This window comes from Alnus glutinosa, chromosome 11, assembly GCF_958979055.1.
Source record: "Alnus glutinosa chromosome 11, dhAlnGlut1.1, whole genome shotgun sequence".
NCBI classification, from domain to species: Eukaryota; Viridiplantae; Streptophyta; class Magnoliopsida; order Fagales; family Betulaceae; genus Alnus; species Alnus glutinosa.
This window is the reverse complement of record NC_084896.1, coordinates 7240269-7256413: the sequence shown is the minus strand read 5'-3', so window position 1 is coordinate 7256413 and position 16145 is coordinate 7240269. Positions and strand designations below refer to the sequence as shown.

General features: G+C 31.7%; 2 protein-coding genes across 2 annotated transcripts; both read right to left on the bottom strand.

Moving 5' to 3' along the window:
* Positions 1-8649: 8649 nt before the first annotated feature.
* On the bottom strand, positions 8650-9659 carry LOC133882143 (germin-like protein subfamily 1 member 7). Its single transcript, XM_062321251.1, has 2 exons — positions 9458-9659; positions 8650-9320 (listed from the first exon to the last, which is right to left on the bottom strand). The coding sequence occupies exons 1-2, from the start codon at positions 9585-9587 to the stop codon at positions 8785-8787; spliced, it is 666 nt and encodes a 221-aa protein (XP_062177235.1). The 5' UTR covers positions 9588-9659; the 3' UTR covers positions 8650-8784.
* A 3087-nt stretch (positions 9660-12746) lies between these two features.
* LOC133882137 (endochitinase-like) lies at positions 12747-14755 on the bottom strand. Its single transcript, XM_062321244.1, has 3 exons — positions 14335-14755; positions 14106-14256; positions 12747-13266 (listed from the first exon to the last, which is right to left on the bottom strand). The coding sequence occupies exons 1-3, from the start codon at positions 14753-14755 to the stop codon at positions 12897-12899; spliced, it is 942 nt and encodes a 313-aa protein (XP_062177228.1). The 3' UTR covers positions 12747-12896.
* Positions 14756-16145: the final 1390 nt, after the last annotated feature.

The following is a 16145-nucleotide window of genomic DNA, read 5'->3' as shown; positions in this document are numbered from 1 at the left end:
AGATTGTTCATTTTTTTATAAATTGCTAAGGACATTCAAATTTTTTATGTTCAAGTTTTGTAATTAAAAAACTGTCTAACTTTTAGGATTATAGTTTCTGCCCTATTTTTTTTTTAAACAAAAACAGATTGTTTATTTTTGATAAATTGCCAAGGAACTTCAAATTTTTTATGTTCAAGTTTTGTAATTAAAAAACTGTCTAACTTTTAGATTACAAAAAACTGTCTAACTTTAAAGATTATAGTTTCTGCCCTTTTTTTTAAAAAAACAAAAACAGATTGTTCATTTTCTTTTTTAATTGCCAAGGAATTGCAATTTTTTTTCATCTTCAAGTTTTGTTATTAAAAAACTGTATAACTTATAAAATTATAGTTTTCTGCCCCTAATTTTTTTAGAAAACAGATTTTTCATTTTTTTATAAATTGCTAAGGACATTCAAATTTTTTATGTTCAAGTTTTGTAATTAAAAAACTGTCTAACTTTTAGGATTATAGTTTCTGCCCTATTTTTTTTTTAAACAAAAACAGATTGTTTATTTTTGATAAATTGCCAAGGAACTTCAAATTTTTTATGTTCAAGTTTTGTAATTAAAAAACTGTCTAACTTTTAGATTACAAAAAACTGTCTAACTTTAAAGATTATAGTTTCTGCCCTTTTTTTTTAAAAAACAAAAACAGATTGTTCATTTTCTTTTTTAATTGACAAGGAATTGCAATTTTTTTTCATCTTCAAGTTTTGTTATTAAAAAACTGTATAACTTATAAAATTATAGTTTTCTGCCCCTAATTTTTTTTAAAAACAGATTGTTCATTTTTTATAAATTGCTAGGGAACTTCAAATTTTTTATGTTCAAGTTTTGTACTTAAAAAACTGTCTAACTTTTAGGATTATAGTTTCTGCCCTATTTTTTTTTTAAACAAAAACAGATTGTTTATTTTTGATAAATTGCCAAGGAACTTCAAATTTTTTATGTTCAAGTTTTGTAATTAAAAAACTGTCTAACTTTTAGATTACCAAAAACTGTGTAACTTTAAAGATTATAGTTTCTGCCCTATTTTTTTTTAAACAAAAACAGATTGTTCATTTTCTTTTTTAATTGCCAAGGAATTGCAATTTTTTTCATCTTCAAGTTTTGTTATTAAAAAACTGTATAACTTATAAAATTATAGTTTTCTGCCCCTAATTTTTTTAAAAAACAGATTGTTCATTTTTTATAAATTGCTAGGGAACTTCAAATTTTTTATGTTCAAGTTTTGTAATTAAAAAACTGTCTAACTTTTAGGATTATAGTTTCTGCCCTATTTTTTTTTTAAACAAAAACAGATTGTTTATTTTTGATAAATTGCCAAGGAACTTCAAATTTTTTATGTTCAAGTTTTGTACTTAAAAAACTGTCTAACTTTTAGGATTATAGTTTCTGCCCTATTTTTTTTTTAAACAAAAACAGATTGTTTATTTTTGATAAATTGCCAAGGAACTTCAAATTTTTTATGTTCAAGTTTTGTACTTAAAAAACTGTCTAACTTTTATATAGTTTCTGCCCTATTTTTTTTTTAAACAAAAACAGATTGTTTATTTTTGATAAATTGCCAAGGAACTTCAAATTTTTTATGTTCAAGTTTTGTAATTAAAAAACTGTCTAACTTTTAGATTACAAAAAACTGTGTAACTTTAAAGATTATAGTTTCTGCCCTATTTTTTTTAAAACAAAAACAGATTGTTCATTTTCTTTTTTAATTGCCAAGGAATTGCAATTTTTTTCATCTTCAAGTTTTGTTATTAAAAAACTGTATAACTTATAAAATTATAGTTTTCTGCCCCTAATTTTTTTAAAAAACAGATTGTTCATTTTTTATAAATTGCTAAGGAACTTCAAATTTTTTATGTTCAAGTTTTGTAATTAAAAAACTGTCTAGCTTTCAGGATTATAGTTTCTGTCCTAATTTTTTTTTAGAAAAAAAAAAAAACAAAACAAAACAAAAACCGATTGTTCATATCTTATAAAAAAACTATCTAACATAGAGCATACATTTCTAAATTCAGTAATAAAGCAAAACTCAGCATTATATAATCAGAAGATTCAGAACATACATTTCCAAATTCTAAACATTGTGAAAATTTGATAAGCATTATAAGCAGTTTTCAAACATAGAGCATACATTACATAATCACAACATAATTTGTAAAACATAACATATTGTTCATAGAAGGATTTGCTAATTATAAATTTATAATCATTAATCATAACAAAAAAAAATAATAAAATAACGTAAAGAAAAAAAAAAATGTGAAACCTGAGTTGTTTATTAACTTGCAAAATCAATGAGGACCTGAGGTAGTAGTCTAGTGGAGGATCTAAGGCTGAACGGACGTCCCTGATTCCTGAACAATCATACGGCATATCAACATTAACATTAGAAATTTAGAACTTAAAAATATTGACAGATTAGCTACTAAGTGAAAGAAAAAAAAAAAAAATTGAAAACATGAAAATGAAATGATGAAAGAGAAGTAGAGAACAAATATCTGATACTTAACTAACTGAGATTTGAGTCTTAATTCTTGAGTACTGAGGAGTTGAGCGGCTGAGTCTTTTGACTCTCTTGCTCTCAAATTTATAATTGAAATTTGAGAACAAGAGCATCACACGGTTCACACGATTCACACGCAACTCATGTAAAGTCCAGTACTTGACTATTACCACTTCAGTCAGATCAAGAGTGTTCTTGGTCGCTGGACTTGCTGCCATCGATCCGTGTGAGAAGAATAGAAAAAAATCACAAAAGTTGGGATTTGGCTGCGCAGTGGAAAGATGGAACATCAGATGATTTAGATAGATCGGTTTCTTTTGGTTTGATTTCAACTACAAATGTAAAGAAACTCTAACGGATTTCAAAACTAAATCCTGTGAAAAGATAGAAGCCACTCGATCAAAAAAGAAAAATAAATCAAAGGCTAAAAAACGAAGAAGAAGAACTGGATAGACGAGGGTAATTGAGAGAGAAAACTTTGCATTCAAAGCAAAGCATTAATTGTGTTCTGAACCATCAGCAACCACAATAAATTTTTTGCAGGTTTCCTGTGTGCAGACTGCAGCGTGAGAGACTGAGAGTGAGAAATTAAAAATAAAAGCTAAGTTTGAAAGGAATTTCCAAACAAATGAACGGTTTGATTAGAATTTGTCTTCTAATTTTTTGAACAATCAACGGCTTTGAATCATTCGGTCAGAGAAACTGAGGAACGAGGAAGACAAAAAAAAATAACGTCCATTTTTCAAAATCAAAATTTTAAATTTCAAAATTTTTTTATTTTATCTATAATTAATAATTAAACAAAAAAATCGTTTTGAAAATTATTCCCTACCCCCGTATACAAATAAAACCGGATCCACTTATAATCCTAACCGTTGAGTATTCTAATCAATTTCAAGATCAAAACTGAAGTCGTTGGATCTCATCTAATGAGTGTTAACACGTGATAATCGAAACACCAAATAATTTCTCAGAGTAATAGTTGAGTATAGCTGTAATCCATTGTTTCAAAATGAACGGCTCAGATTCAAATGATAATTTGCCATGGACGATCGGACGACCAGAAAAATCTCGAAGATTGAAGTGTCACGCGTGTCACGGCGTGTTTCTCGGGCCCTCGGCAACTGGAGCGTCAACGCGTCAGTCGTCAGGCGTCAGCGTCAAGTCCAAATTTTTTTTTTTTTTTTTTTTTTTTTTTTTTCCGTTTATCTTTAAATAAAAAAAAATTGTATGCACATGCTTACAAATAAAATTGGATGTAATTTAAATCCTAACCGTTTATTAATATAATCATTTTCAAGATCAAAATCTAAGTCGTTGGATCTTATCTAATGAGAAGTAACACGTGATATTTGCAACACCATATAATTTCTCGGAGTAAATAGTCGAGTATAGCTGTAGCCCATTATCTCCAAATGAACGGCTCAGATTCACGCATGATTTGGTTTGAATGATCGGACGATCTAGAAAAATCACGAAGATTGATGGAATACACGTGTCGGCGTCTCACGGTCTTGGCCTCGGCACTGCAGCTTCGTCACTCGACTCACTCCTCCGGCGTCAGGTCAGGCGCGTCAGGCGAGGTTACTTAGGGCATTATAACCTAGTTCCTAGACTCAGTAGACTGTTATCATTTGGTGAAAATCGGCTACACACGGGCAGACTGAAGACTACAGTTTTGTTATTATAAACGGTCACGATGCAGTGTAGGCCTGTAGCTGTTGAAATCATTTTTTGATGATTCAATTTAAGTCGTAGGATCAGATTAAATACCGTGTAATTCGTGTGTGAGAAACACTGTATAAATTGTTATACAATTCGTAATTTCAAGCGATAAAAACGATTCGTTTCATCTATCAAATATGTTATATGTACAATTGTACAAAATCAAATATGAACATTACTCAATGCTCATTTATTATTTTTGTTTTTTTTTTAAAAAAAAAAAAAACTACGTTTCAATTTTAAAACACAACATTAAAAAAAAAAAAAAACAAAATAAAGCATCCTACTCACACTGGGCCACTGGCTGAGTGGCACATCACACACTGTCTTTTAGCTCTTTTTTAAAAAAATAAAATTATTTTCTAAATTTTCATTAAGAGTAATTTTTTCATTTTTTCGCAAATGAAAAACATTGAAACTCCGGTAAGGCGGTAATAATTTGATGAGACATTGCACAAATTAAAAATAATAGTTATAATTTAAAAAATCGTATATAATATAAAGTACTACTCAAGAATTTCACAATATATTAATTTAATTGTATAGTTTATTCCCCAAGTAAAATAAATGAAATGACAATAAAAGCTTTTTCAGTTTTTCATATCTTTAAAATAAAAAAATAAATTTAAGGAAAAACAACTTTTATCTGTAATTTAATTTTTATTTATATATTAGTGATTGATAACAATTTTATAAAAAATGGCATCGTATGGAGAATAGGAAAACATAAATTCATAAAATAAAAATTGTATTATTCTGAAAATATTGACGAATTATAAAATAAGATAATTAATATATATGAAAAATTCAAAGTAGACAATACCACTAATGAATTTTATATATATATATTATCTAATATGTTGTGAAAGTATGCATTTGGCACGGATGGCAAAAGCTTGTGAATCAATAAAAATAACAAGTTCAATTAATCTTGACTCTTTAAGGTAGCCGGGTAGGTGCTACCATGGTATGTTGGCAACGCCCATAATGTCGGAATCGGAAATTCATGCTTGAGGAGGTTGAAATGAAACATGAGTTTTTCAATATCTTTTATAAATTATAATTATAAGATTACAAATTTACTATACTTACATGTGATGTGGTCCATGTGGATTTAGTCAATACTTACATTAGTTACATACTTAATAAGTTAATATAGATAGTCTAAGGTAGATATAAATCATATACATGATAATGAATCAATGATGTTTTCATATAATCTAAACACTATCATATGATCTCGAATAAAAAAATATTATCATTTTATTTTTGGCATTAAAAAAAAATGAACAGTCAATATAAAAACTAACTAACTTATATTAAGTTAAAACATTAACAATGTCTTACAATGATAATTATTATATTATCATATAGTCCTATATGGCTATATGATAATACTAATCAAATCATATCTAACAACTAACGGTTATATAGCACAAATGCACAATTTTAAATCATATGATCTAAATTATAAATTTATAATGATAATTCATAACTTGTGAATTGTGATTACAAGTTATGAATTATCATTATAATTAATATATAAGTAATTCCAATCCTAATAACTTAATTTTGGATTGTATGAATCACATTATTATTATATATGAATAATATCATTAAGTTTCATATGAATCATATGTGTCATTATATTATATGAATAATGTGAATTCATTGACTCATTGCATCTAAATATTACTAATAATTATTAAATACTTAAAATCATAAATCATACTTATTGGGTGTATGAGTGTATCTAACTAAGTATCTAAATACTAAATCATTATATTAGTATGAATTTGTATACTATAGTCTATATCATATATGAGTCATATGACACTATATAACTATAAATTCTATAATTATATATGTTACTAATATAGTAATATTACTAATATGTATATATATTTATGATTATAAATTATGAATCATATCATATCACTTGATTTATGGTATTATCTATGAATCTATAATAAGTAATTAAGTATGATTATTATAAATTTACGAGTAATAAATCATAATTATCAAATTTATCATAATTCATAATTACCTACAAATAATACTAATATTATATGATCCTATGATCTAAGTATTATCATATGATAGTTTATTTAACATATTAACATGATCTAACAATCCGTATGTAATGATTATTAAATATTTAATGATAGTACTCATAGCATATAGTAAAGTGATTACATATTTTATATTTACATCAATTACATGTCATATGGTAGTATGGTACTATGGTACAATGTTATATTATTATATAATCATATAATCCTCTAAATTATAATCTTATTATATTACATAAATAATTTGATTAAGTATCTAGATTGTCATTATATCATATGACTAACAATTAATTATTTATATTATTCATTTTTACTATTTTATATAAATATGACCAATTAATATATATTGACCAATAACTATTGTTATTTGTTACTTAATTTATGCTTACATAATATACATAGTAATTAGTAATGAATCTAATGATAGTATATTATTCATTATATATATATATATATATATATATATATATATATATATATACGAGTCGAGCCTTAATAAACGAGTCGATCCTTATACGAGCGGGTTCACGAGCTTTAGTCGAGTCGAGTCGAGTTTATACGAGTTTGCATCGTTTAATAATCGAGTTTGATTTTCGTGTTCACGAGTAGCTCATTTAATAATCGATTCGAGCACGAGTCGAGTTTATTCGAGCCGATCTTGAGTAAGCTCACGAGTAGCTCAGCTCGTTTACACCCCTAGTTGAGGTGATCGACTAAATGGCTTGTGTTTTGTGAGACTAACTAAATTAGTCTACCTTTTGTTGTACATCATTTTTATAGTGTATATACACTTATAATGTATTTTGTCTTGTGCTGCACGTGGCACTTATGTCTAGCCTGTGTATTTTGGTTATGTAATGTACAATATAAACCTTAAAAATATAGATGCCCTTTTGTCAGCTCTGACTGTTATGTGATGATGTAATATGTTTAGCTGATATATTGTGGTGATGTTATGTTATGGTTATTGTGATGCGCTGTTACTTTTCCTTGTTACTTCAAGGTACTTACGGGTAGGTGTGGCAATTTGTGTTAGGACATGTGCATAAGATTATATAGGTCAACTATAACTTGATTATTTTAATTAAACATGTCAAACCTTTTAACTATAACCATCTAATTTTGTATTGAGTTTGTGTGGGGATCGCGTGTCAAGTTTGAGTTATACAAAAGTATTGGTATAAGATTATATAGGTTAACCCTAACTCAACCCATTTAATTAAACGGATCAAACTCTTCAACCCTAATTATTTAATTTCGTGTTGGTTTCGTATCGACTTCACAGATCGTATCAAGCGTTCCTGGCCCTAATTGTGGGTCGTCACATGGACCACTTTAGCTTGGAAAAATAAGTTCAGTCCATGAATAACAAATTTAATTTGAGAACCTCCTTAGTCGATCGTGTGGGAAAAAATTACCAATAACGGTTATCAACAAATTCGTATGGCGAAAGAAGATATTGAGAAACCAACATTCGATACGCATCAAGGGCACTATCAATTTCTCATGATGCCATTTGGTTTGACCAACGCACCGTCAACTTTCCAATCAAAAAACTTTCCAATCTCTTTTGTATGAGACTTACAAGATCGAGCTTCTCACAACATATGTGCTTGTATTCTTTGATGATATTTAATTTATAACAAGTCGTGGGCGGAACATTTAGAGGATCTTAGGATTTTTCTACAACTTTTGATGGATAATCATTTAATATTTGTGAAGAAGGAAAAGTGTCAATTTCGTCAGAAACATGTAAACTACTTGGGACATGTAATTTCTAGCCAGGATGTATCAATGGACCTTGAAAAGATAGCAACGACGACAATGGTGCCATGGTCCAGGCAGGGTTTCAGGGGGTCACATGTTACTACCGATATGTAATGTTTTTGCCATGCATCAAAGATAATATTTTCAACTTATTCAAAAATCATGGAGAAGATTGTGGGCCTTCCCCAACATCTATTCACCCCTCTTTAGGCCTGATAGATTAGGAAGTTGGTATTTTGCGATATAAAGACTAATTAATAATGTTGTTTCATTATAATTGATAATGCGGCCTCAATATAACTTACTTAGATTTAAGAGAAAATATGACCAAAGGTTTACTTTTGATTTAAAGAAATATTTATTTGTTGTCGAATTTTAGTTTTTCTAAAAAGAATATTTGAAGGGCATGTATCCAGAGAAGTTAGGAGTGATATCTCAAACATTGTGGATTCAAAATGTACTTAACTTTAATCATGCACTTGTTCTACCTCCATTATCACTCCGTGACAAAGAAAAAAAAAAAGATAGAGAGAGAGAGAGAGAGAGTGTGTATATATAAAAAAGAATTTATTTCATTGAAGTTATTGATATGTTGTTACAACAAGGGAATAATGCATGCCAAGCACCATCCGAACCATCGAATGATTCAATTATTGGCAATTACAAATATTTCTCTAATTATTGTCCCACTAGAACTTTTTCTGAAGATAATTAATCACATTTCTGTCCAGTTCGAAGGCCTTGGCGAGAACATCAGCATTGATGGGAGGATTAGATCCAAAGACTGCATTTGCTATGGTGATGAGCCCAGGATTCTGGCTGCTGAGACCAGCAAAGGCAACGGCATTGGTATGCCCAGCATTAAACTGGAAGTGAATGAGACCAATTGGGAAGACAAAGACATCTCCTGCGTTAAGAACTTTGGTGAAGAGACGGTTATCTGTGTTGGATGTGACAAACCCAACTAATAGAGTACCCTCTAGGACTACAAGAATCTCGGTTCCATGAGGGTGAATGTGGGGAGGATTTAGGCCGTATGGTGCAAAGTCAATGCGAGCCAAGGATATGCCTAATGTGTTGAGGCCTAGTATTTTGTCCACATTCAGGAGAGTGACCGTCGATCCAAGTGGATTTGATGTGTCTCTGGGACTGTTTAGTCCGGAGAAGAAGAAATCATTGGCAGAGACAAGCTTGGGGTCCTTGCAGAACTTTCCATTCACGAATACTGCATGTAGAAGGAAAAGCTTGTTATATAAAAAGAACCGAGAATAAATATATTTGTATGTAGAGTACTAACAAGAGGGGCAGGGTAAAAAAACAAAAATACAAGATTACAGATAGATGCTCCAAATGACTTCATACCTCCATATGCAGAATCGTTGGTTGAAACGCAGAAATCTTGAAGAGGACTGGGGTCATATGCAGAGGCAAGGGAGCATGCCAAAGCCAAGACGAGCACGGTTACCAGATACCTAGGAACGCCTTTCATCATTTTTGAGGTTATCTCCACCTTTGAGTACTATGCTGTGTATTCGATCTTGCTTATTCGGTGAGGGGTAAGAAATGTTGCATTGGAAGGCACGTATTTATGGATTAGAGTCACTGAACAGGTCTATGTTTTAACTTCCACGGAGAAGATATTAGACTTGGTAAGTCTTCAATGGTTATCAATTTTTTATTTAGTGGAGGAACAATTCTTTAACAACTACGTAATGAACGACGCATATATATGTACTAAGAGAACATGCAGCCAAATTTGACGGTTTTGGTTAATGGAATAGTTCAGTTCTACTACTGTTGCTTTGGCCAATTCCTCATTAGTGAATTTTACATTGATCGATATGTATATATATATCTTAGTACATGCAGCCAAATTTGACGGTTTTGTTTGATGGAATAGTTCAGTTCTACTACTGTTGCTTTGGCCAATTCCTCATTAGTGAATTTTACATTAATTGATCGATATATATATATATATATATACATATACAGTGGTGGAGACTAAGTGGGGCCGGCAGGGGCGCCCGCCCCCCCTAAATGGCTGAGAAATTTTATTTTTTTTTTATAGATATTTTTTAAAAAAATTACATTAAAAAGAAGAAAAAAAAATGTTGATGCTAGCCCGCCCCTCCTGCCAATAACAAAAGGAAAAATAAAATAAAATTACATTTACATGGAAAAACCAACCGTCAAAGAAAATTTTATCAAAAAAAAAAAAAAAAAACCAACAACAATCATTAAATTCTCACTTGCTCAGGAAGAGGAACGGTCGAACGAACAATTTTGTGGAAAAAAAAAAATACAAATCTGCAAAAGCCAACCATAAGAAGCCATTAAGCCAAGAATACAAATCTTCTTCTTTGACCTACGGCATCTGCACCACCTCCTCACTCCTCGGCAGTCGGCAATATCTCGCATGGTAAGCACTAAGCAAGCCATCTACCTTTTTTTCTTTTCTTTTCTAGTACTGGGCAATGGGCATAGTGGATGAGACGAATAATAGACTGTAGATTTTCTTTCATTTGCTTTTTTCTTTCAAGATAACTAGATATGGGATGAAATATGTGGTTTACGACTTTTTAACGTTGCTAGATTTTTTTGTTTTTTTTTTTTTTTTTGTTTTTTTTTTATTTTCTTTCTTTCCTTTTTTTTTTTTTTTTTTTTTTTTTTCCAACTTATCTTGACTTTTCAACGTTGCCTTTTCAGATTTTTATTTTTTATTTTTTATTTTTTTGTTTTGTTTCGTTAATTTATCTGACTTTTCAGATTGTTTTTTTTTTTTTTCCTTTCTGTTTTGTTGACTTCTTTTCAGATTTTTTTTTTGAATAGTTGCAATGTGCGTGAGTCATGTGACTTGTCAGGCCCAAAACCGCATTTTTTTTCTTATTTTTTTTATTAAGTTAATTTTCTTTGTTTTGCTTTTCTTTATTACTTACAATCATTGCAAATTGCAATTTGCAATTTGAAGCATATATAGTTGTATTTGTTTGGATTAAGATAGGATAATCTATAGTTGTTGATAGTGTTTTTCTACAATGTTTAGCAGTCTTGTTCTGTTGGTGTGGTCTGCTATTTAGCTGCCTTTGTTCTTATTTGGATGTGTTCCAATTTTTTTTTTTTTTACTTGAGGATTATAACTCTGTTTTGGTGGTTTATAGAGAATTAATTCATCCAAAAAAAAAAAAAAAAAGATCTTTCATCTTTATTACTTAATAAATTGTAACTTTTATTTTTGTTCAAACTTCCATACTCGAATTCAGTTTATTTATTTATTCTTTTGACATCAACGTGATTATAAATAATTTTATTGACTCTTCTTTTTTATTATAGTTATTTATTTATTATTCTGATGAGAACAACATTGTCATTTTTTATTTTTATTTTTATAAGGTTTTCTTTATACTTTGTGATTGGTTCAACTGGCCAAGTGACAAATTTCAGTAGAATTTTTGCCACTCTCAGGTATGTTATTTGCTATTGTTTGTTAATTTGTTAGATTAATAGCTATCGGAATATGCTAATAATTTTATGTATTATAATAAAAATCTAGTATAAATTTTTTTTTTTTTTATTATTTTAATTTCGTCCTTACTAAGATAGATTCCTGGCTCCGCCACTGCTTATATAGATAGTATGTAGTAGCTGTAGTAGTAGAGTAAAAGACCTCTCAACTTGAGAGGACAAGTAATGTTTTTTTTTATTTTTTAAAAGATAAAGTTCTTTCATGTTGAAAGCAGTCAGTAGCAATGTAGTGGTAGTTATATGTGTCAGAAAGGTCATTTTATATTATTTAAATGATGGTTACCGATAAAATGAAAGAGGGTTGATTATATATTATTTTCTAGGTACAATACAATTTATTATGTTTAATTTGTAGGCTATGACTTTTTGAAATAGTTATTGGAGATTAAAATTCTCTCAAAATAACCTAATATCTTTTTCTGTGTTTTACACTATTTGATTCATTTCATTATGTAAGCACATGCGAATGCGACGTGAGCCCGAATTCACCATAAATGAGTGCTTTCACGGAATGAGTATGATATATGCCCACATCAGTTTACTTTGTAACAGTTCTCTTTCTCTTTAATTTCCACTGTTTTCAAAAGTAAATAGGCTCAGGCTTCCAATAGAATAGCCTCAACTGGAGCCTAAGAATAGCCTGAACGTAACTTATATACCGGAATCAGTTGTCCAAATAATTAGCATTGGGATTGTGACGGAGGGAAGAGGGCATCCATTCCCTAGCTGTTCAAGTGCCTTTTGACGGAGGAAAGGGACCGGGGCATTTACCATCACCTTAATTGGTTTATCGTGAATGTCACTGCAACAAAAAGTCGTTCCTAAAATTCGTTGCAGATGATCACTTTTAGCGACAAAAACATGTCGTTAAAAGTAGTATACGTAGTCGATATAAACTTTCCGGGATTCCCATATAATCTCAAAATTGGTAATAGAAACGATGACAATTAAGTCGTTGTCGATAACTTATTATCAGCGACAACATTAAAATGTTGACGCTGATAATTAACCAATTATCAATATCATGATGGCTATTAAAGTCGTCGTTAAAGACTAAAATTCTTGTAGTGCGTTATTCGGCCTTGTCCATGCGATCGTCAGCTTAAAGTAAATTCACCATAGTAAGAGATAAGTGGGAACTCTTTTTACTTCTTTATTCAGCTGTAATCTAGAGAGTTTCTTAATGGACAAGAAAATCTCCAATTACATAGGGTTATATTATTGTCTCCTTATTGTACTTGTTTGAACCTTTATTTGCCTTGGAACATAGCAGTGCAGCTTAGGCAAAAGGCTTCTGATTGTTGCAGTCCAAGTTGTCCCCGTAGCTTACTCCCAAGATGTCACAGTACCTTTTGTAGAACCCGATCCTATCAGCCACTCTACTGTCAGCACCCTTCCCACATTCCAGCCCACCATTGATTATGTTGGTAATGACACCGTAGCCCGAAACCCGACCAGCTGACCTGTCCGCAGCGGACGGTGTCCATTTTCCGATGATGACATCGTGGCTGGACGGCTTGTTTCCCTGTGGGGTCATCCAAAACCATATGGCTGTCTTGAATGATATGGTTGCGTCTGTGGCTACCAGATCCGGATTGTTTAGCAGATCAGCTCCAATGGCTTTCCCCGCTTGCCCGTAGTTGTAGTTGCTATCAAGGTCAACCAAACAATCAAAGTCGTCAGAAGTCGATCTCTGATATTATATGTAAGGATAAGGCTGACAATATTTCATACAACTCGCGAATCGGATATGAATTAAAAACGAAATTAATAGGTTAGAGTTAATGGGTTTGACTCATTTAATTAAATGGTTCAAGTTAAAATTTACATATATAATCTTATACCTATATTTTGAGTACTCGATGTGAACCCGACACTAAACGTTAGGGTGGACATTTTTTTATACGACCTGCAAACTCAATATGAACCCAATACAAAATTATTGGGTTAGGATTGAGGAGTCTAACCCGCTTTAATTAAATAGGTCGAGTTAAGATTGACGTATATAGTTTTATACTCATGCCTACGCACGACTCTAACCTAACACATGAACACGTATAATTGTTACCCCTAATTATACGTTTAATTGTGTGCCTGCGCGGAAGTAATGTTTAATTCAAAGACTCAAAGCACTATCAACAGACTCCCTAAACTTTATTTCCTTTTCTAAATGTAGGAAAAATCTCAAAAAGCCATCTGCTGCTGTTTCATTTTCTCTTACCTATACTAAAGGAAAGCTACCGTGATACCCAATTAAGATTCTGGGAATCAATTTATTTTTTCTTATCTTTATTAATTTATTTAATTAAGAAAAGTCTTTTTCTTTGTCTCTGATCTTTCTTTTAACATTAATTTGAAAGAATATTTAAATGAAAAGAGAAGCTATGTGGACGGTATTTTAATAAAAAAGCAAAAAGTAGTTTAATTTCTTTGATTTTTTTTTGAAAAAAGATCTAAAAAAAGCTGCCGGAAGTTCTTAGTTACTTACTGAGTGAGTTGAAGGGGTCCTCGGCCATAATATTGTTTGCCTGCAGCGCACGGCCATTCTTTGGACGGCGTACAATAGGCTGCCTTGTTGGTTTCCGTAATGAAGCAATAACCCCATGCATATGGGCCATCTGGTGCACTTGACCATCCTCCTACACAAAATATATATAATTAATCATCTTTTTTTGCATTTAAATCCAACAAATCCAACAAAAACAAAACTTTTTCACCTGTGGTCTCGTGAGAGGTTTGAGCCAAGAAAGCAGCAATCTCCCTTTTACGTGTATTAACATCACCATTTGTGCCAAAGCCACCAAAAGATCGTGTAGCAGTGATGAAAGCATTGTATGTGTAGAATCCGTTGCTCTTACATCGCGCATCGTTCCGATATTTAAGCAGTTGGTCGAAAAGCGCGGCGCTGATGATGCTGCCGACATCGCCTCCGTTAGGAGTGGCGGATGGGGTTTCGCCAGCTGATTTGCATTGGCTTTGGCAGCCAGTCTCACAGTAGTCAGCTGTGCTGCCACACCACCCATATTTGCTACAACATAGCCCATTTGGACATGCAGCTCCACCGGCCTGACTTCCACATTGTTCTGCTGAAGTTCCAAGCAAGAAAGCTAAGGAGAGAATTAAGGTATAAACCTTCATTTTTATCTATAGAGGTTGTATATGGTTTATAGAAGAGAATGGTCATGGGTATATATAGCCGCATGTGTAATGGGTTTTCCTTGACTATTCTATTCTAAATGGGTTGTGATGAGTGCAGAATAGTGTATAATTGGACCCCTTAATTTATATTTGTTACACCCTTAGTTTTGTTATTTTCTAATACTTTTTGTTAGTTTTGGTATTTTAGTGTTTTGCAGGTCTTTGAGAAATAATGTCGTTATTTTTGTGGAATTGACATAAAGATGCAAGGAAGGTCCAAATCAATTTTATCTCTAGACTTGTGGGGACCAAATCAAGCACATATCTCCCTCCATAATGGGCAGCAGCTCTACACGTTATTGGGAAAAAGGTTTTGGAAGAAAATCCTTCAAATTCCAAGATTTTAATGAAGTGGCAAAATCTTTTATTTATGGAAAGAATCCAGATTGAGCACGTCACTTTATTTTCATCATAACTTTCGGCTCAAGAATCGGATTGCATTGAATTTGGTAGCGTTGGAAAGCTAATGAAAAATAAAACAAATAAGTCAGAAATAGGTTTTTCCTATTTTGGAATTTTACTATGCCCAAATTGCCCCACAATAAAAGAGCATAAATCTGTGCGGATATAGAGTCTTTTTCCTACTTGGATTGGAATTTTAAAGGATGTGTATGAGTAGGGGACCATATCATGCAGATTTTCTTTTCAAAGCAAATGCCTTTCATGCACAAGTTGATTTTCTTTCCATATATTCCTGGTGATGGACGTGTGGACACTACAAAAAACTCTGCATTTAGTGGCGTGTCTACAGTAATATACTTTTTAACACTTCGCTAATTAGTGGCGTGTCAAAAGTAACACCTCACTAAAATAATTAGTGGCGTGTCAATACAACACGCCACAAATTTAGTGGCGTGTCTGACTGACACGCCACTAATTAGTGGCATGGTGAATTCAGCACGCCACTAATTTTTTCGTTTTCCCTCCGTTTTTTCCTACTCACCCCCTATTTATTTCTTTTTCCCCCCATTTTCTCCTTCTATCTTCTCTCTTCTCTCCTACACAGGTACTCCTTTCTTCATTTCTTTTTTCTTGTCTTCCTTTCTTCTTTTTTGTCTTCCTATTATATGTGTTTAGAGAGAAACAAATTTTCTATAAACACATAATTTTCACGATGGGGAGCTATATAAGCCTGTGAAAGCTGACGATTTCTTTTGGAGTTTCGAAGATCAGAAATCAATCTCCATTCTTATGAGCAAGAGAGACCGGACAGACTGGTGGAGGTCTTTGTTAAAGCGGGGCCAAGAGATTGATAACCAGAAAGTGGAACCGGAGCCAAGCAAGTTGTCTAACTTGGACTCAGAAACGCGTTCTGCTGTGGAGAAGATGA